This window comes from Leuciscus leuciscus (genome assembly GCF_965113295.1).
Source record: "Leuciscus leuciscus genome assembly, chromosome: 22".
In the NCBI taxonomy this organism is placed as follows: Eukaryota; Metazoa; Chordata; class Actinopteri; order Cypriniformes; family Leuciscidae; genus Leuciscus; species Leuciscus leuciscus.
The window spans coordinates 3,076,921-3,099,431 of NC_138746.1; the positions used below are offsets into that span (position 1 = coordinate 3,076,921).

At 36.2% G+C, this 22,511-nt stretch overlaps 1 protein-coding gene and 1 long non-coding RNA gene across 4 annotated transcripts in view; one reads left to right on the plus strand and one right to left on the minus strand.

Moving 5' to 3' along the window:
- The window catches only part of mymx (myomixer), a 52,354-nt gene that overhangs the window by 22,251 nt on the left and 7,592 nt on the right, over positions 1-22,511 (minus strand). For 2 of the 3 annotated variants that reach the window (XM_082153252.1, XM_082153250.1), the window contains exons 4-15: positions 17,582-17,728; positions 16,888-17,079; positions 15,769-15,855; positions 15,322-15,440; positions 14,197-14,311; positions 13,940-14,017; positions 13,683-13,798; positions 11,865-12,018; positions 3,319-3,425; positions 3,140-3,221; positions 1,080-1,229; positions 736-885 (exon numbers count right to left, since the gene is read on the minus strand). In XM_082153252.1, the coding sequence (XP_082009378.1) occupies positions 736-885; positions 1,080-1,229; positions 3,140-3,221; positions 3,319-3,425; positions 11,865-12,018; positions 13,683-13,798; positions 13,940-14,017; positions 14,197-14,311; positions 15,322-15,440; positions 15,769-15,855; positions 16,888-17,079; positions 17,582-17,728 (1,497 nt within the window). The remainder of the gene's footprint in view (positions 1-735; positions 886-1,079; positions 1,230-3,139; positions 3,222-3,318; positions 3,426-11,864; positions 12,019-13,682; positions 13,799-13,939; positions 14,018-14,196; positions 14,312-15,321; positions 15,441-15,768; positions 15,856-16,887; positions 17,080-17,581; positions 17,729-22,511) is intronic. The other variant, XM_082153251.1, reaches the window with a different exon arrangement.
- LOC309487199 lies at positions 8,184-10,635 on the plus strand. Its single transcript, XR_014201797.1, has 2 exons — positions 8,184-9,015; positions 9,051-10,635. It is a non-coding gene; the product is annotated as an uncharacterized lncRNA (long non-coding RNA).

Here is a 22,511-nt window from a genome sequence, read left to right on the forward strand (position 1 = left end):
TCTTTTTCACTACACTTTTGCATGTATAAATATTTGCCTGATATTGTATGTTATTTGCATTATATTTAAACAACTTTTGCATTGTGACATTATTTTCAAGATAATAAGACATTTTTTCCCACAAAAAATCGTATTATTGTAAATGCATCTCAACATTTTATTTTTGAGTTATTATCATAACTGTAATAAAGTAAATATTACAATATTAACTGTGACAATAATAGCAATACAATTGTTTTTTATTTAGATTTGTTAAGTTTATCAGCATAAATTAAATATATAATTTAAATAATAAATACACACATATATATAGAGAGAAAGATTAAATGTTTTAAAAAATCTTGATGGCATTAAAAATAGGCTTAATTTTCTTTATGCAGAACCGAATATAAAATATATTAAATATACTATTTTTAGAAACAGTATGCAAAATGATCAATATTTCAAACAGTAGTGTTACATTTTTGTCACATGACCTTATGTGGATCATATTTCCTTCATCACACTGGAAATGGATTCTCAATGTTGTTGCATGCATTGCATTATGGGATACAGTACTCCACACCATGCGCTCTAGATGCATACTGTGCATTTCGGCAAATGTGTAGTAAATCTGGGCATTTCTTGCATGCTAAGCAAAATAAATGTCATATTGTGCTCAGAATACATAGTGCATACTACTACTTTCATTCAAAAACAGAAGGCCTGTGTCAAAGAAACACTAGATGTGTGTACCCTGTAGTTGAGTTCCTCTGAGACCTTCAGGACCAGTCCGTTCCTCTCATGTCTTCTCTTCAGCTCGTCCCACAGGACCTCCAGCTGACTCAGAAACTCCTGGATCTTGACGCTGCCCGGATGCTGAGCCCTCACCAGACTGTGACCCTCCTGGATGGAAACACACACTCTTTCTAATAGTGCTCCCTCATCTCCTCATGCTATAGTCAATCTAGCCCTATTAAAAAAGTAGATACCGATACCGATAATCGGTGTTGGCCGATAAAAGCTATTATTTTCACTATTGGCCAACAGCCCATGATCAGCGCTAACACACACACACACACTCTGCCAGCTGCTCTCACCTTCTTGACCAGCTCTATTCTGGCTCTGTTGGACAGGATCTCTTGTTCCAGTGAAGCCTGACGTCTCTTGGCTGCGTCGAAACCGTTCGGTCCGTCCAAACTGCACATTTGAGTGGCCATCGCAACGCTGTCTTTGAGCCAGGAGAGAGTCTGTGGAGAACACAGAGAGAACATGAACACACAACACTACTCCCTATATACAGTCTTCCTCACATAAAGTGAACAGAAGACACAACTTTAAAGGACAAGTTCTGTATTTTACACTTAAAGCCCTGTTTACAGATCGTATCTGATGAAATAGAACGGTTAAGATTAAAATTTGGACACATGCTCCTGTCCCGAGAATTTTAGGTTTATTTCGCTTTTGTGGACCTATTTTGCCAAACGCGTCACACCCGTGATTCTTCCGTTGAGAGCTTGAATAATAGACACTCCAGCCCAGTTGGTGGCGATAATGCACCTTTGCCAATTGCAAAATAAACCTAAAATTCTCGGGACAGCAGCATGTGTCCAAATTTTAATCTTAACCGTTCTATTTCATCAGATACGATCTGTAAACAGGGCTTTAAGTGTAAAATACCGAACTTGTCCTTTAATGACTCAATGATTCCAATAGTTTGACATTAGCATGTTGCTAAGCTAACAACACAACACTCTAATAATCATAAGACACAGCACACACAAATATGTGTGTAATAACCTATATTTACCACTAGAACAACTATTTTTAAATGTACTTTAAGATATTCTAATGATATTTCTTCTAAACTAAATTTATTCTAATTAATAATCATTATAATAACAATAATAATATTAAACTAAGTATAATTTTAATTTTAATAAGAATTAAATAATTTAATTAACTTTAAAATGAATTATCAATTTGTAAATGATTTTTCTCCTTTATTTTCATTATGATTAATGACTTAATTATTACAGTTGCTAATAATATTTATTTTTTATCATATTTATCAGTAAAATAAAAATGTAATAATATTTTTTTATTATATATACATACATACATACATACATACATATACATACATATATATATATATGCTATATAGGCTACATTAAATTCATATTAATGTGTGTATATGTATATAATATATATAAAATACATATACTCACATTAATATGAATTTAATTTCTATAAATATAATTCAAATATAATTTATATTTATGAATTAAATAATTTATTTAATTAAGTCTTATTTCTAAGTGACATTTCTAATTTATTTATTTATCAGTATAATATAAATGTTATAATATTGTTACTTTAAAATAAATGCTATATATATATATATATAATTAACTTTAAAAAGTCTGATTTATAATTAATATGAATAAAAATAATAACATTAAATTAGGTATTTTAATAATAGTAACTTATCATTATTAATCATTATTGATAAACATAAAATGTGATTATTGTATTGATTTTTATTACATTTATCAGTATAATAATGTTTTTTTTTATAATATATAAAACATTCATATTATTTAACAGTCTGATTTATAATTAATATTATTAGTTCATTAATATGGATGAATTTCATGCTTGATTCATCCACCATGAAACCAGAAGCACACCTACTATACTGTATTCTAGGTATAGCTCACTAGCTTTTGGGACAGGACCGAGGTGTCATATTGCATGGAAAAATAGGAAGACATATTTCCAACAGAAAGAGAGAAGAAATCCATATTTAGACCTGGCTGACCTCTGAACCGCTGGCTACTTGTGCCAGACTGGGTTCAGAACCCGCTGACTGGGTCTTCAAGCCAGAACAATTCCTGGAAGTCACACACACTCGCGGAGACTGACACCGGTGTCAAACAAACACACATTCCTCAACCAATTAGCAAAAACCCATCCATCAACCTTTCATGAGTTTATTTAGGAGGAATCCAAACTCTCAGTTAAACCGCAGTAAAAGCAGGTTTGCTGATGTCGGCTGGAAGAGCTTCCCTGTTCTGTCCGATTGGACACAGTTGGTGTTTTCGAAGCATAAATGATTGTGTAAGGATTGTGTAATGGTTCAGCAATAAATGGGCACCTTGTCTGCAGAAACGGTGAACTTCTGGAGTTGCGTGTGGAGCGGTGGGTGGCCGATGGACTCGGGCCTCGACGCGTTCCCGCTGTAGAGTCAAACACAGGACCTCTATTTAACATGCTTCTCTAATTTGCATGAGTGCAAAAATGTTCCGAAGAGAAAAAGGCTGTGCTAAATGTCACCTTTCAGTGGCTGTCTGGAGTTTGAGCATGATATCGCTGGCACAGGCCCGTGCTGGGATCTCCACGCCGTCTGAAGGCTTCCCGAAGCGCTCCTCGTCTCTCCCACCCTGTGAAGTCAAGTCAGCTTGATTAATATAGTGCTTTAAACCCTTACCTGTCACACGGTTTGTTTCGCATAGACATGAAAATGCACTATTCAAACATAAATGGTGGTGATTCAAGAATGCTTTGGAATATAGACCTAAGGTTGAGCTTGTTTAAACAAGACACTTTTAAAATTGTAGAAGTATTGTACTGTTGTGTAGTGAAATAGAAAAACAAAAGAGTTATAGCCTAGAAGTTTAAGTTTATGTAAATGTGAATTGTACAAATATTTTCGTATTTTATATAAAATATATATTTTACTCTAAAATTGCAAGAAAATAAAAACCAAAAATCTAAATAAGCTGTGTTCCAAGTTTAAGGTTGATATTGCAAAAAATGAGCTTTCAGTCAGATTTTGTTTGGCTGCAGTACCAAACACTTCCACTAGGTGACAACCAGACTCCATTACTGCCCATATTAGGGCGTCTCCATTTCCATATATGGTTTGAGTGATCCAAACCTTATATTTTTATAATTTTCATACAATTTATAAAGTAAACATCCTGTTCAGAAGTAGTATGGGCAGTTTAGCAGTATACGATCTGAATTCAACCTCTAACAAACACGTAAAAGACATGAGGAAAGAACGCGTGCGTTATAGCTCGCCACCGCATCACAAATACAGAATCTATCATTTTTTTTCTTTATATATTTTTTAAACATTTTCTCAAAAAAAATTAAAGGATGTTATCATTTGAACTCTTGGCATGAAAACAAACTGAGGTACCAATCTTTCATGATTTGTCATGTCCGTCGCTATTTCAAAATAAAGGTCAGAACACGCCTTATTAGTATGAAAATATTCTTGATGCAAATTAATATATTACTGCTCCTCTGGGATTTAGTATGAAAATTAGTCACAAAACATGAAAACTAGAGTTTGTAAGCTTTCAAGTGATACTTTGACAATAGGCTATTACTTTAGGTTTTTACTAAGATATTATTGTTTTAAATATATAATGGCTGGAAAATAACAGAATCAATAATGCAAACTTTAAATATGAGACGAATTCCAAAATTCTAATTTCTAATTCTGCTGTAAAGCAAGACAATAGTTCAATAGCTGTGCAAAGTTCATCAATTATGAAACTAGTTCAATTCAGCTCTACAGAAGACAATAGTGTCATTATTCAGCTCAAGTCAGTTCAGTGATGATGTTGCAAAATTTGTCAATTATGAAACGAATTAGATAAAGCAGCGTGTCTTTTTAAACCCAACTGAGCAAGCCAAATGCGACCGTGGCAAGAGCCCAAACTCCCTGTGAAGGAAAACACAAAGTGCATGTTCATCTAACACACACACTGATGTGTTTAAACTACAGCGGATCGTTGTGTGGTTGTGTGAAACCCACGGTGGTCCGCCGTGATATCGAGGCGGCACTGAACTGCGTGGTTGGCGGGATAACCTGAGCTATAATATCAGCGTGCGGTTGGAGGTGCGGACAGTGTGGATGTAATCCCAGAAAGAGAGGGAATACTTTTTTTCTGGAAAGTTACAGTAAGCAGCTGTTAAACAGGAGGAAGCCAAGACGGGGAAATAATTATTCTCTCACTCGCCATCATGTCTTCAGGAGAAGGTCACCAATGCTTTTTCATGCACTTTACATTAACAATGAACAACACGATACTCTAATAATAATCATAACATCACATGATAACGAAAATGACATTTTGCTATATATTCAAATAGAAAAGAGTTATTTTAAAGTGTAACTGGATGAAAAAGTTTGTAGATAAACTTTAAGTTGGCTTGAGAAAGTCTAGCCAGAAAGTTTGAAGTAGTTTTAAAAGCTTGAAGATTCAAGGATTTCAGTTTGAAATAGTTTTAGTTTTGTAGTGTAGTATAGATACGATAGATAGATAGATAGATAGATAGATAGATAGATAGATAGATAGAACACTAGCTAAAGCAAAAGTTTACCTAAAAATATCAATTCTGTCATTTCATTGCAAACCAGTTTTACAATTTCTTTCATTCATGAAACACAAAACGAGACTGAATCTTGATCTTGTTCTTCTTTACAATGAAAGTGAATGGGGACAGATGACAAAAAGCACCATAAAGTAGCATAAACTTTCAAAACTCATTCATGTCCACATATTCCAATTTGGCAATTGGGTTATATATGCAAAAACCAATGACATTTGGCTTAACTGACATGAAACCTGGTGTGATGCGCCTTTAAGTCGCTTATTTGAATGCAAATGGGATCAAAACTTTCAGTTTATAATGATTTCAACCTGTTTCAATGATTTCAATTTCAATGGCTTAAAGGATTAGTTCACCCCAAAATAAAAATGTCCTAATAATTTACTCACCCCAATGCCATCCAAGATATCCATGTCTTTCTTTCCTCAGTGGGAGAGAAATTATGTTTTTTGAGGAAAACATTTCTGGATTTTTCTTCTAACAATGGACTTCATTGGTTGCCATCATTTTTAAGTCCAAATCAATGCAGTTTCAAAAGTCTTTGAAGTGTTTAAACGGGTTGTACACGATCACAGCTGAAGAAGAGGTTGTTATCTAGCGAAACGATAGGTCATTTAAAAATATATATATATAATTTATAGACTTTTTACCTTCAATAGTTCGGATTGAGCTGATCAACAAACGGATACTCAATACTATTTGAACTACTATTCATATTCATCAGAATGTTATTCATATACTATTCATATTCATATTCACTGAATACTATTACTATATATATAATAGCAAACAATACTATTTGAACTATCCTCCTACGTACGGTCGCATTGTAAACAGTGGGGCGATACTTCCACCGGCGCCGGCGTGACCTTTCAACCTGATGACGTAGTTCCCTGTCCGTTTGTTGATCAGCTCAATCCCAACTATTGAAGGTACTTAAAAACGATGGGAACCAATGAAGTCCACTGTTAGAAGAAAAATCCAGAAATGTTTTCCTCAAAAAACATAATTTCTCTCCCACTGAGGAAAGAAAGACATAGATATCTTGTGTGGCATTGGGGTGAGTAATTATTAGGAAATTTTCATTTTGGGGTGAACTAATCCTTTAATATCACTTAGTATAAGACAGAGCATGAGTTGTGTGGACTATTTTCATGGTGCTTTTTTGGGGGTTATTTTTGGAGATTGATGTCTCATTTTGTGTTGTGCAAGAAAGTAAGTTGGATGGAAACCCAAAGCCCCGGATTCAATCCAGTAGGAATTTCTAATGCAAACAGAAGACAAATATTTTTTTTTTAAAAGATGCTATGAACACTTAAAGTTTTTTAAAGCTTAGATCAAATGAGTTTTTATGCACGGCACCCAATAGGCCCGTTTTTTGCTTCATGGCAGCGTATGAATCCGAGCCGTGCTTTCTCTGATTATGAGCTCAGGATGAATGAGTCAGAGTTTGGGAGAGAGAAACGCACGATGCCTGAGACTGAGAGAAAGAAGGAAACAGTCGCCTGAGAAAGTGCCATTTGGAGAGCGCAGCAAATTTACAAGGCTTAATAGCATTTATAAACACGCCACTCAAAGAGTGGAAGCCTCGAGTTTAATCACACAACGGCACGTTATCATGCTATTGGCGAGCGTGAAGCGTTTGAGTAAAGCGTGGTGTAATTACATACTGTATAACCATTACAGACGTCTCCTCACTTCAGATCAATCCAGGCTTTTGTCTAAACTCCAGCGCCTTTCCTCCACCACGAAACGTAAGGAATTGTGCATTACGTCACAGACAGCTCTTGAATGGCTTTCTCTGCCCGTTCCCAGCGCTGATACCAATTAGAGCTTGTGTTTTTGCTCGTATTTCATCAGCTCTCTCTCTCTATCTTTCAAGACCTCCGTTTCAGTGTAAAGTTGAGGAGTGATGTCAGCCAATTGCTCTCGTATAGCATCTGGGAGACATTAGTCAGAAATACAGGCCTCTTCATCATATTTACCTCACGTCACTAAACAACAAGCTTGGTTATGCATGCTCACCAGCGGAGAGATGCTGTGCCTCATAACGTGTACAAATATTCATTTAGACATGCTAGAACTGGAAAAAAACAAAGCCAATGTTAGTTTCGGTCATGTAGTTTAACCCTGTAAAGCCTGGCATATGAAATAATGCTCAGAAAAATTAGCATACAGTATGTGTTTTTTGTTGAGAATCACATTTGATGCATCAGGCTTTTATGGTTCATACAGGATGATATAGTAAGTATATGTAGGGGACAAACACCTCAGTTTTATTCAGAGGCCCAAACTAAGCAAAAATATGCAATTTGGTGCAGATGCTGATAGTTATATGGACAAAAAGTAAGATGAAATTATGATGCTTGTAATGTAAATCAGTCAGATTTTATAGCATTATAGCAGATACTTACATAAAACATGTATAAATATCAGTCGTCACTCTATTTCTGACAATAATGTCTTAGATGATAGTTTTAAAACATATAATGCAATGCAATACAATGATGATTGAGAGATGAACAAATAAACCTTCCTTAAAATCATATTTGAAACTCACATTTAAACATGATTTTAATCAAGTAAAGCTAAATTGCTTCCGTCCAGTAAGTGTTCATCTTGAAATATGACCAAGTTATATACATTTACTTGATAAAAATCAAGATTTCACAACAAGAAGACACGTGTATCACGAGCTGAAGGTGTACTATTATACTAAAAGGCTTTTACTTGCTAAAAGAGTCTAAACTAATCAATCAGACGACAGCATGTAGTAGATCGTGTGCGACAGGTTTTTCAGCAAAGATTTGATCATGTTGATCATTCAGAGGCTTTACAAATTCATGATCCAGTCAGCTTTATAGGGTTAAAGCAGCAAAGACCAGTCAGTAAACCATATTAGGCTGGTTTAAGCTGGTTTCAGCAGCGGAATAGTTTTCCCAGGCTCGATTACAGTAGCACAAACTGTCTCTTTCTACAGATATTTTCACGTCATCTGCAGTCCTGACAAAACAACAGTCTGAAGAGAATCTTACTGAGAAAGTTAAGCGTGCACAACGGGACACTTGCAGTGTATTACTCAAGCATTTGTGTGTTTTTGAGAACGGTTCGGTTAGAAGCATTCGGACCGGTGATGCCATCTGGCATCTCGCTAGTTTTGGGGATTTGCGTCTTCCAGTAAAAGTCTCCATAAAGAGTAATGAGTGCGGCTCCCATTTACACGATACACCCAGGTAACCTCTGCTATACCAGCACTGACACAAGCGGCCATTGTGTGTTTCAAACCTGCTTAAGCCCAGAACATCACCAGCCTATCTGTGCCAATGAAACCAGAGCCAGACAACCACCGGATGCAATGCTTATGTTGGGATCTAACAATTTAAACTAGTCAAAAAACAAAGCTAGAGACAATGTGGTGCAACTGGATGAAACAGGTCATGTTTTACTGGAAATTACTCTTCATTTTTGGCAGTATCAGTTTAAGCACATACATTAAATAGTGGGAAAAAGAAGATCTGCATGTCAAATATGGGTGTTTTGGACATTTCAGTACCATGGTAAATTTTAAAGTACTACAGTATTATCATTTGATACCATAACTGTACCATGGTGCAAACACAGTACGTTTACTTTTGATATATTTCACCAATCCTCCCCAGCTTATCTTTTTATTGTTAAATGCATATAAAATAGCACAGTTTTACCATATGGTATTCTTCAAAAGAGTTTATGTATACACATATATCACATATAATGTATGTGTATTTCATCACATGATCCTTCAGATATTATTCTAATATGCTGATTTACTGCTTGAGAAACATTATATTTTTAATATATTCTATTTTTTCAGGATTCTGTGAATAGGAAGTTCTAAAGAACAGTGTTTATTTTATCTTTTGTAACATTATAAATGTCTTTACTGTCACTTTTCATCAATTTAATGCATCCTTGCTGAATAAAAGTATTCATTTCATTTTTTTTTATTTTTTTTAATCGTGCTGACCCGAAAAATAAGAAAGGAAGGAAAAGCATCCAAGATCATCATCCTGCACACACACTGACGCTCTTCTTCAGCGCTAATGGCCGCTGATATAACAAATGCTTTAAAGCTGCTATTTTATTAATGCAATGAGTGTTTTCCTCTATTTACGTCCAAAAGATGTTATTTCAGCCATAATGTCAGTGGATATGAAAACTTGTAGATTTGTGAGTTTTGAGAGAGAATGCCGTTTGTCCTGGCGGCCTGTTTTTGCCCTCGCTGCACAATCGAAGCGCGTCATCCTTCATGGAAACGTCTAGATGCGTCGTGCCAGTGTCAATAACACCTTGAAAGGCTTTTCCTAAATGTGGTGTCTCACAGACAACGGGGCTTTGTTAGATAGAGAGGATGTCATAAAATAAATGACACAAACTGACTCATTTGCATCCCATCCAAACCGACAAGCAGGAAAAGAGGAGCCTCGCATTTTGCTTTTTAAAATGAATGCATTTAAGTGTATTTGTGTGTCTGGAAGAGGAGCCAGACTCGACTTGTCAGAGGTCATTTACAGTCGAAACTCAAGCGACTGCTGCGCAGAATCAGCTCATGCTATAGAGGAGTTAATGCTCACTCATGTTTAGCGGATGTTATGTAATTATGGAAAAGTGCTGATCGCCCCTTTCAGCGTCAAGCAGTAAAAACACTCGAGGATCTTTCACACGACTCAACGTCAGGACTACAAATTTGTGTTGTTAAAAAGGTGTTCATTGAAATAAAGCTGAAGTAACATAAAATATAAATATTATATGATAAACTAGCAAAGGTCACCCTACACTTAAAGCTGCAGTCCGTAGTTTTTCCTCTTTGTCGCCATCTCTGTTTGAAATCTGCAATTGCAGTTATTCGTGGAATTATCAACTTTACGTGGGTTGAGCCTCGGCTCGGCACAGCGCGGATGAATCTAGTGTTTAGAGGAGAACGTGCAGCTGTCAGTCGCCGCCGGTGTGGATCCTGGCATTCGCAATCACAGATTCTACTTTTTGGAAGTATGACCAACATAAGAGTTATCACTGGAAAATGTCGTCTGAACAAGTAACATCCACTTTTGTTCTGATCAACTAAGGGGAAAAAAGCATTGCAGTGAATCACGCTGATTAAATCTAACGATCGCTTATCATATCACGTCAAACCGTGCAAATTATACTTTGTTCTCAAATTGTTAATGTTCACAACATCAGCATTGCGTGATATTTAATGCCCTTCCGATATTATCCTTGTTTTCGCACGGGCCGGTTGCTGTCTCTTTTTTTCTGAAGCCACTCCGAAGTCCGAAGTCTTTTGTCACTGGTGATTGTCGTTTGAACCTTTCTGGATCCGCCATCAAATTGATAAGTTTAATCATATCAAGTGCTGTGAGAAAAGGCTATAAATCTCCACCTCCAGCATCCTCACACTCATCGCCGACTAGCCGAGACTCTTCTTTATGTGGACAGATGTGACGTCATGTGGACAGATGTGACGTAATGTGGACAGATGTGACGTAATGACGCAAAGACATGCTCGAATTTCCCACTGAAATCCACCAGTACCACTGGAATTAAAATCATTATTACAAGCTTACCGGTTTGAGTCGAGCTACGGCAAGTAGAGAGTGTTGAACACTGGCTGGTTATGTATGTATTTATTTTGGATCATTTATAACCCAAAAAAGTTACGGACTGCAGCTTTAACTAAAATAAGTGCAAGTTGAAGTGCTAAAATTACTAAAACTGAAATAAAAAGAAATGAAATCTAAAAAGAAATATATATATCTTTTTTTAAATCTAAAACTAATAAAAACGATAAAAGCACGTAACAAAATCACTAAAACTTAAACTGAAAACTGAACATATAAAAAACAGAAATTCAAAATATTAATAAATACTATATATAATAGTATATAAATAATATTAAAATAACCCTGCAAAAAACAGGTCTAAAAACAAACTTCCATGTGAAAAGTGCAATTTTATAATTTAATCATTTATCATTTAATTTGCACAGAATATTTAATGTGTATAATAAAGGGGCTTAGTATCCATTATTACAAACTTTAAGAAGTTTGTTTTATTCATCCCGCAGTTTTGTTTGCTTGTTTCGCTTGAACACTGTTGTACAGTCAGCCACGTAAAAAAACAAAACGTAAAACAAGAAATCGTTTTAATTAGCAGTGCTAATTAGACTGAACAAATACATATAAACAACACTGTTCATGAGATATAGTCACATCCACAAACGTTCTAACTCATCCTAAATGAAATCAATGAATCTGCAGTGATCGTGTAACGTCTATAGCTTGATGCTTCACGTTTTTGGAGACTCTTTGTGAAAACGCTTGTGAAAATTCCTTTGTCATTTATGTATTTCCACTCATCAAGAAAGAGCAAAAAAAAAGAAAAATAGGCAGCATAAGAAAGTAAGTGAATATAATTGTACAATTATAACTGCATACCGTAAACCCCTTCAGACGATTTTGTTCCTCTTTAACCTCCTTTCCCATAATTCTGTGTGTGTCTGTTCCCACGCTGCCGGGCATCTCCGGGCCGGAGGTTTCAGGGTCACTGCTGTCCCTGGATAAAGAGGGTTGTTGAGCTGCCTTTTCGTTCCTACAAACACAAACACTCAGCCATCAAACCAACCAGCCAACAGCACTGGAGACCCGAGCCAAGAACACAGAAGCTTCATCCCTGACTCTAATTATGTCGACGGTGGATTCTCATTTACTCTATGGAGATTTAATATAGAGACTGTGAGCGACTGATGATAGCCGATTACGCATCTGGTATTTGTAACTTCCAAAATGTTTTCAAAACGAAGCCACTAAGACGGATGACTAAACACTACATCATGCCTTAAAATAAATACACACATGGGAATAACCAGATTCAAGGGATTTAAAGCATGAAATGCTAAACTTTTGGAGGATAACACACACATACATACATATATACACAAATTACATTATATTATATTATATTATATTATATTATATTATATTACATTACATTACATTACATTACATTACATTACATTGCATTATATTATATTATATTATATTACATTACATTACATTGCATTGCATTGCATTGCATTGCATTGCATTGCATTGCATTATATTATATTATATTATATTATATTATATTACATTACATTACATTACATTACATTATATTATATTATATTATATTATATTATATTACATTACATTACATTACATTACATTATATTATATTATATTATATACAGTACTTCTTCCTTGTGAATGGTGTTTGGCTTTGCAAAACGCCACTAATAAGGAATGAATAGTATGGAACAGCATTATCATTTACTAAAAATATAGAATAGAAACAATTATAAACAAATAAATATATTTATATATAATTGTTTTGTTAAATATATAAAATAGAATTATGTAATAATGATTGGTGAAACATTCATGCATTTAAGGGTTAATCAATGTATAATATAAATATTATAATTTTTTATAAATAAGTCTTTGTTAATTTCCCTCAGAAATGTTCCTTTTGAACATTGTTCAACCAATGTTCCTGTGAACTTTTACTACGTTCACCGAGTGAATTGTGTATTATTTTACCTTTAGTAACTTTTGCCATGAATTCATCTTGATTAAACATCTGCATTGCCCAAATAAACTCTTATGAATTTAATATAAGGAATAAATTCCTCTAATTACAGGGATAAACATACTTCATCCTGAAGCGAAGGCATGAGGAGGAGATGGCAATCTTTCCCGAGTAAGCGCATTATTTATTATGAGTAACTGGGCTCGGGAGCAGGAATCGCAGACTCTTAGACCTCAAACGACAATCAAATCAATATGAACGCTTTAGATGATGGAGCAATAAAATGCAAAACAAGCTCAAACTTGGATTCAGTTGCAAAACTGCAACAAACAAACAAACAGAGCAATATCCAACAAAATGTGATATTAAACGGCTTGTTTTGGCGTTTAGTATATTAAAACATTGCGTTAACCGGGAGGGGCGGATTCCGATTGGTTATAGCTGACATTATGAAAATAAGCACGCATTTTTATATGCATCTAATTATCATTTGGAAACGTTTTCCCTGGCTGTGCACCACACGGTTTGGTGGAGGGGAATACAAACGCAACAAAAACAGGATTGTGGAAAGCGCCTTCGGCTCTGTGGAAAGCCTACAGTTTGCCCATTAAGGAGGGAAATGGCTTGTGTCCCCGAGAGGACATCATAGGGTTTGTGTGGTTTATAACTATGGTGGTTTGAGTTACCTGAGAGTCTTCTGGAGGACGGCCCAGCAGTCTTTTAACTCGCTCTGCTTCTGTGTGACCCGGGCCGCCAGCGCCGGGTGAAGGTTGGATAACTGGGAAACGGTCACATCCAGCATCTGAAACCACACAGAAAGACACAGCAAAACAAACACGGGCATCAAGATGCTGTTTGACAGACAGTTGGACGGTGAACTAACGCATTTAGGGCACATAGCTATCCTGTAGCTCTAACGGGATGTGAATTTTGGATCGCACACCATGATTTGACTGGCAATGTCCCGAATTTCCCCGTCTCGGCCGTTTTCCACTCCATTGCTTGGAGAGAGGCTTTTTCTCTGGATGAAAAGATAAAAAAGGAGCAAAACCATAAATAACATTATTGGATTACATCCGCACCTCAACATTCAGAGCAGCAGTGGGGTGTGTGTATTCATATCAAAGGACACGTCAGAACACTAGCCTTTCCTGTGGGGTTTGAACTGAAAGAGATGGAGCTATGAAGGAAAATGATTACCATGTTATTGATGGAACAGACAACATTATCTGCCTGCTGGTAGAAGGATGAGACTTCGAGGGCAAGCTGAAGATTCTCATGATATTCTTTCAAGTGCGACTGTGCCTTTAGCCATCTAGATAGTCGACAAATAATAATGAGAAAAAAATTTATATATATATACAAACATGCATATATACAAGGGCCTAAAATTAGGATTCGCCAATAGCCAAATGCAAGTTAAAAAAAATTTCATAAAAAAATAACAAATAATTGTGAGAACATGAACAAGCGTGAACGGCTCTCTGGACAGTTGACGTCACGAAAGTTTAGGCCTTGCCAATTTAAATATAAATACAAAAGGGAAAATAATTCGTTACTCGGCCAGAAACTCGAGTCTCAGAGAGCGTGTGAAAAACTGTATCAAGCTCTCTTTAACGTCTTCTTGCGCTTGAACAGACATACAGTATTTAAACAAAATAGTCAAAACGCCCTTGTATCTTTGTAAACGTAGTCAGTTATCTCTTAACTGAACGTAAACAGTAAAAAAAAAAAAGAAACGTGTGTGTACAGTATCAGTATACTGGATCTGTGCATTAGCTCTTAAAGTGACAGCAGCCTAATATTCCTGCTGCCGTCTGTGTCATTAAAGGTGGTATCAGTGATTTCAGGCCCAAAAATATTTTTATCACATTCATCTAATCTTTCCTAACGATCCACTAGTGCAGATCTCAGAGCCTAGGCGGCCTACAGAGACGCGTTTTTTTGACTGCATGCTTATGGGGCGGGCAGCTAGCGGATCGCTAGGAAAGATTAGATGAATGTGATCAAAATATTTTTGGGCCTGAAATCACTGATACCACCTTTAATGTTAATCAAACAACAAAAGACAAAGAACCATCACTCATTGCTCTTGACTGAATAACTTTTGTAACTTTAATAAGGATTCATCTATGTTTTATGACTGGTAAAAAAAATATTTATGACTGGTAAATTTTCTTAGGTGCGGCAAAATGTCAGTTTCAGGCCCTAAATTAATCATATATTACAATAATTAATTAAAAAAAAGTTTGTACAAATAATAAATGACTCTAAAGGTCTGTAATCATGTTTTCATGTATTATTATTATTATTAAGTGCACTAACATTTTGTTGATGTGTTTTCTGCGGGTTGAGATGGTCTTTCCTTCAGTCTTTCCCTGTTTTTCCAGTCTGATGGCCATATGATTGATCTCCTCATGAAGGTTATGATAGAGCTGCTCATCCTGAAAGAAAGTTAAGCACACAAGAATTCCTGAGCTCTTATAATCTTAGATTTAACCCAGGCACATTTGAACCAGGTGCTTGAATCCCATTTTTGGCAATGGTCTAATATTCCCAATCCTTAGAAGTACAAATGGCTTGAAGGATGCTAGTGAATCTGTGAGTAAAATAATAAGAAGAGCAATGAATAGTGGCCTATATGTGCATAAACGGAAGCACTTACTAACATACATGTTATCTCAAAAAAGCCAATTGTTTTCCAGAACCGATAATTGATGCCTGCTGAGAATTTAGCAGCAATTTCTGTGGTTGTTGTCTGGAATCACCCACCTGTTTCAAATCCAGTATCTTCCTGGTAAGCTGCATCTTGTCAGTGTTTTCCCCAAGGATGTTGGCCAGCGATTGTTCCTGCTCCTGCTGACACATATAAAAGCTTTACAGCCCTGAATTGTTGTAGCCCAGTGATTGTTTGCTTTGAATACGGCTACTGTTGCTCTAAATGAGCCTGGCTACCATGGTGAGATGTAAAACAGACTTGTTAAGTAACACCTCGGATTCTTGGACGCAGATGCAAAGCAGGCAGACGATTAATGAGTGAAGAAAAACAGTAAAAATAGGACCAAAATCACACAAGGAACACATATTTCAATGTATTTTTAAAATGTATATGGCTCTAAGTTGTGTTGAAAACCATACATTTCATAAATAAATATGGCATGATAAATAGGCTATTAAAATATGAAACATTTCATACTTTACAAGATTAGCACTGCAACTTTGAATAATATTGAATAATATTAAAATAAATGATAAATGTAGAATTCAATTTAACCCAAATTTCATTCATTTTACACATTTACTCATTAACAGTTAGCAGGTAAATCTCACAAAACCTGTCAAGAACAAGAACAATTTTCAGAAAGAATATTTTACCAAAAGAAAATTCTCATTACAAACAAACAAATTTACTGTAATTTGAAAAATAAAATAAAAAATATGTGTACATCATGTTAGTATTTGTTGAACTGCCTTAAAATAAGGCTAATTTTATTACAGTACGCTTTACTGTATACATTAATGAGCATCATTTTAAAAAATACAAGGAATTAAAAAAGCTCAAAAGTAAAGAATCCATATGTATTAAAAGTATGTACAATAAATAATAATTTTGTAGAAAATGTGTCATGAAAATAATATCACAGCGCAAAAGAAAAAATCTAAATGGGCCAAGAAACAGGCTTCACTTTTTTTAATGCAAAAATATTAATTCATATTTGTCTCTTTTGGTTGTGAATTGAAACGTGACTGTGATATGTTTATCCTAACACAGAATCACCTCCATGTTCTCTATATAAACCCATGAGATTACTGAATCAGGACAAAATCCAAAACCAATCCCATTCAAAGGCTTTGTTGATTAGTATAACTAGGTTTAGTGGTGTATTTAACCTTCTCTTTGATCCATGCCTCCAGACGGTCCACCTTCTTGTTAAACTCCTGGAGAGTCTTAGCTCCGCCCATCGCCTTGATTTGATTGGCTGCCGTCTGTTTGAGCGCGTTCCATTGGTCGCGGATCTGACCCAGCTGTTTCTTCACCAGGTCAGACGTCGGGTTAAGCTTGCACATTAATTGCTCTCCCATCTGCACAAACATTCAGCAGCATTACACAAGCTACAAAAGAACATTCTGCTGATTTACAGTCCGCTAAAACAACAGCTTAATCATATCAGAGGACTTGAAATCCACCCAAGTCCTCGTTCCCCTTCTCTTAGACTAACAAGAGTTCCAGTTTTGCAACCCCTCCTGGGATGTGTGTCAGGAGAGGTTAATTCTTTGCAATGTACTATTTCAAAATGTAGGAAAAGAGGACAAATTTAGCTGTGCTTTTTATTATTATTTTTTGTCATTTTGGATGTCTCACAAAAAGCCTTTTGAGGTTCTACAGGTCTTGTAACTGTTGAGCTGTTAAAAATCGCTTTGACGGGTCAGCATTAAAAGATTGTTACCATAACAATTTGTAAATGTTTTGCCGTTTATTTGCAAAAGGGAGAACTTCTTTTTGTTGATTTTGGCTGAGGAACCTGTTGAAACCTGACGATGATTCATCAATCTTACTGTCCTAATGAAGACAGTGTGTCCTCACCTGGTTGAGTTGTATGACTGTGTTCTCAAAGTCCTTCAAATCCCTCTGGAGTGTTTGGCAAACCTCCTCCCAGTCTGTCAGAGGACATTTTTGTACGTTCCCGCCGTCCCTCAGGTCTCGTAGCTTCGCTCTGATCCACGCCTCAGCCTGCGGGACACAAACACACAACGCTTCCTTTAAACACTTACAACTAATTGAAATGGAACCTCATGAGTGACAACTTTGGAACACAAAAGTGACAGTTAAGACATTTAGAATGTTACAAAAAGTGTTCTATTTCAAATAAGGCAGCGGCTATTCGCACTAAGTGAAAATAGCAACTAGATTCTATTCACACCAAGTAAAAATAGCATATTTTCTTAGCGATACACTAATTGAAAATAGCAGCATTTACTTTGCAATAAGTGTGAATAGTAGCTAGATGCTATTTATGCTTAAAAATACTATTTGCACCTCAGTGTTGTTGTACATTAAACTGTATGCAATAATAACATAGAGGGCCCTATCTTGCACCCAGCGCAATTGACTTTGAACACCGACGCATGTATCATTCTTATTTTTGCACCCGACGCACAGTGCCAGTGACTTTTCCCTCCACAGACGCACGTCGATAAATTAGGGAATGAACTTGCGCTCCCGGGGGCGGATCAGCGAAAAGAGGATGTGTGTTCCGGCGGCAACGTTCCCTGATGCTATTTTGCAGTTTCAGAAAACAATTCCGCCACAGACCAGGAATTCTGCGTTATTCAGATGCTATTTTAAGGGCGCATGCTTGGCCATAATGTAGCGTGTGCAGAACGCGCATACACTTTGCTTCTCTCATCTACACAGACGCAGCAGTTCCCATTTTTGCAAACCATACATAATTACAAGGAAAAATATTACCACACGAGGGAAATCATTGTGGTGTCCATGAAGATGTGAAATAATAGGCATAAATCTAGCTTACACATTTACCCAAATTATTCAGGCTAATTGTAGTGATGACGGATCAAACCTGTTTGACCAAAAGTGGCAAGACATTCCGCCATTATAATAGCAATCCACCATGGAACAAGCACGCCTGCTTTTAAAGGGAAAATGAGACGACGCTCTAATTGGTTTATTTCACGTTACGCCCAAACCACACCTATGAGTAATGAAGCTACTTCAGACCAACACATTTTAGATTTGCGTCAAGCGCAAGAGTCATTTATCCCGCCGGTATAATAGCAACAGCGCCCGAGATCCGCCCACAAAGTTACTTGCGTTACGCGTTTGATACTTGCGTTTCAGATCGTTAAAATAGGGCCCAGAGTGTAAAAGATTATATTTATTAAAATTATGAAATGGATGCCGCCTGATTGGGACATTGATTTCAACATTTTAACATTGATAATAATCATAAATCAGAATATTATAATGATTTCTGAAGGATCATGTGACACTGAAGACTGGAGTAATGATGCTGAAAATTCAGCTTTGATCACTGGAATAAATTACATTTTAAAATATAATCAAATAGAAGATATTTCACAATATTACTATTTTACTGTATTTCTGATCAAATAAATGCAGCCTTGGTTAGCAGATTTCTTTCAAAAGCATAAAAAAAAATCGTACCAACCCCAAACTTGGAGAAACCTGGCCAAAACAAATGGCAATTCCACGCAAAAAGACCAATTTCTGAACTATTAAGCCTGGATCACATGTTAGTTTCATCCTTTCTGTTTTTGCTTTGTACTTTATTGTTAATGCTTGAAACATGAACACATGTTGAGACACTTAAGGCCCATTTTACGCTCGCTTAGCTTTCTGAGTGCACTGTGGAAACACAATATTAAGCAAATAGATTTTAAAGGGTTCTTTAAAGCACATGTGTGAAGTCACAGTCACTCGCTATTATTTCATGCCGAGGAAAGACAAGTTCTTGTTTCTGAAGAAAACAGCGATTACTTGTGTCTCGGCTTACAGAAACACTTCAGAAACATCATCGGGAGATTGCTCGCTGTTTCTCAGATGTCCCGTTATGAGCAGCAAAGGTTTCTTTTGGCTGGAGTGCACAGATCGTTGCATAAGGCTTTTGAAAGCACCATTTCTGGCCATGTTTGCACTGCGCGAATAGAAAACAGGTGGCCGAGCCCAGATAGGTCCTGGACATGTTTATTTGGTATGAACACAATGTATGACCACTGGCGGTCCTCAAAAAGCCCACCCACATCACCGCCAAACGAAAGGATTGTTAAATGAACTTGTCATTTCTACAAGACTAAACGCTGCGGTTTGCGTTGCGATCTCCAAAGCCAATAAAACCAACAAATCAGGCTAAATATAAGGAGACGGCTTGGGATAATGGCTAAAGAAACCATCACTATTACTAGTGCACATATTAAATAGTAATCTTCGCCTCATAAATTCGTCCCGCACCGACAGATGTGATTGATTGCAGAGGACACGTCAATTTTGTTGTTCACATTTTTCAGAAATTTGTGGTCTTAAGAGTATAAAGCTAAATCTTTCTCGCATCAAAAACACGGAGATTCACATCACATGTGGACTAAAGGGGGGGGAAAAACACCACAATGCTTGGCAAGATCTCACAGTGCAGATAAAAAAATAATATGATGTCACTTCTAATAAAAGATCAGCCATTATTTTTAATGGCTTCCCACAGGCTCAAAGGTATTTCTATATTGGAGGCCTGTGTAAACAGCTCTATCGCCTCGTTTCGATGACTTCATACAGGAGGCCAAAGCCTTTGTTTCTTCCGCTTCCCTTTAGAACAATAGTCTGTTTTTCAAAAAATAACATTCTGTAAATCATACCGCATGTTTTGGTGAAACGATACACTGCTATAGATGTCATCAGCGTGCCTGACGTCATACGGGCTTTTCAACTTCCTTCTTTGAGTGAATTAGCAAAAAGAGTGACATTGATATCTGACAAGAGGTTATTTGTGAGCCTGGACCACAAAACCAGTCACATGGGTCAATTTTTAAAAATTGAGATTTATACATTACGAATAAGATGAATAAATAAGCTTTATATTGATGTATGGTTTGTTAGGATAGGACAATATTTAGCCGAGATACAACTATTGAAAATCTGGAATCTGAGATCGAAATCAAAATATTGAGAAAATCTCCTTTAAAGTTGTTCATTTATGCTGGCGATTGTGCCGCATTCACTCACAAAAATAAATGTTTTATATATTTACGATAGGAAATTTACAAAATATCTTCACGGAACTTGATCTTTACTTAATATCCTAATGATTTTTTGCATAAAAGAAAAATCTATAATTTTGACCCATACAGTGTATTGTTGGCTATTGCCACAGATATATCCGTGCGACATATGACTGGTTTTGGGATCCAGGGTCACATTTAGTTAGGAAATGTTTGATATGAATTGAAAAATCTTCCTCATACTTGAGCTGTTTGCTTCCTAAACAATCGGGTGCACGATTTTCACTTGCTGGACGATGAAACGGGTCGAAATAATCCCACAGACTTACACTACTAGAGTTTTAATGTTTTTGAGGGAAAAACATTCTGCTCACCAAGGCTGCATTTATTTGTTAAAAAAAAAAAAATCAGTAAAATCAGCAATAATGTGAAATATTATTATCATTTAAAAATAACTGTTTTCTATTTGAATATATTTTAAAATGTAATTTATTCCTGTGATCAAAGCTGTATTTTCAGCATCATTACTCCAGTCTTTAGTCACATGATCCTTCAGAAATCATTATAATATGATGATTTGATGCTCAAGAAACATTTCTGATAATTATCAATGTTGTAAACAGCTGTGCTTATTAATTTTTTTGTCAAAACAGTGATACATTCTTGTTCATTGATAGAAACATTTCAAAAGAACAGCATTTATGTGTAACATTATCCATGTATTTATTGTAATTTTTGATTAACTTAATGCATCCTTGCTGAATAAAAGGTATTAATTTCTTTCTTTCGGAGTAGACGCCATACTTAATTTGAATCTAAATCTAGTTTCATTTAATTGGTATATCAATTTAGAATTAACCCACTTTTGTAAGTGGATCCCTACAGAATACATAATACTATGCTTTCTACATTATAAAGGGTTTTATGGGGCAATCTTAAAGAGCGCTGGAGGATGTGTTGACTTTCACCCCTTTAATTTACCTTCATTTGGGATTTCTTAAACAGAGGCCCGTTTCCACATCCTCGACGCTATAATGCTGCATGCAGTCAATCAGTCAACTGAAGCCCATAAAGAGATGGAGGGTTTGCCCAACACGAACGTAAGAATAAATATACATCCAAAGGCCATTTCCTAAACAAATCTTTAGCCTATTAACATTAAGGACGTGTTACGCTCATCTGTCATCTGTAACTGAGGTCACATGGGCTGTTGAACCGGAGAGCAGCAGCTGTGTCCTGAAGCACAAATGCCCTGTATGTCAGAGCGAGTGTGTGGCGATGGGAGAACGAGAGCACTCGAGCCTCAGAAGACCAGAGGCGTGAACAGACGTGGCCAAACAATGATCTCATCCCGAAATAATTGCTCCTCTTGTGGCTGTTCTGTTCCCTCCCACTCCCCAACTCCACAGAAAGAGAAGCAGAAGAGCTAGAACAGGGTCAGAGGGCCAGAACGCTCCGTTTACACCTTTATCTGCACGCGCTTATTCTTCTGTCTGTGAACTGCAAGTGTGATTTTCCACTTTATGATGAAACCACTCAAACAATTCACTACTTTTGACATCAGTTTAGAGGAAAAAACTAAATAATGAACAAAAACAGGTCTACCTCTTCAAAGAGATCTATCTATCCATCATCCATCCATCCATCAGTCTGTCTGTCTATCTATCTATCCATCCATCCATCCATCCATCCATCCATCCATCCATCCATCCATCCATCAGTCTATCTATCTATCTATCTATCTATCTATCTATCTATCTATC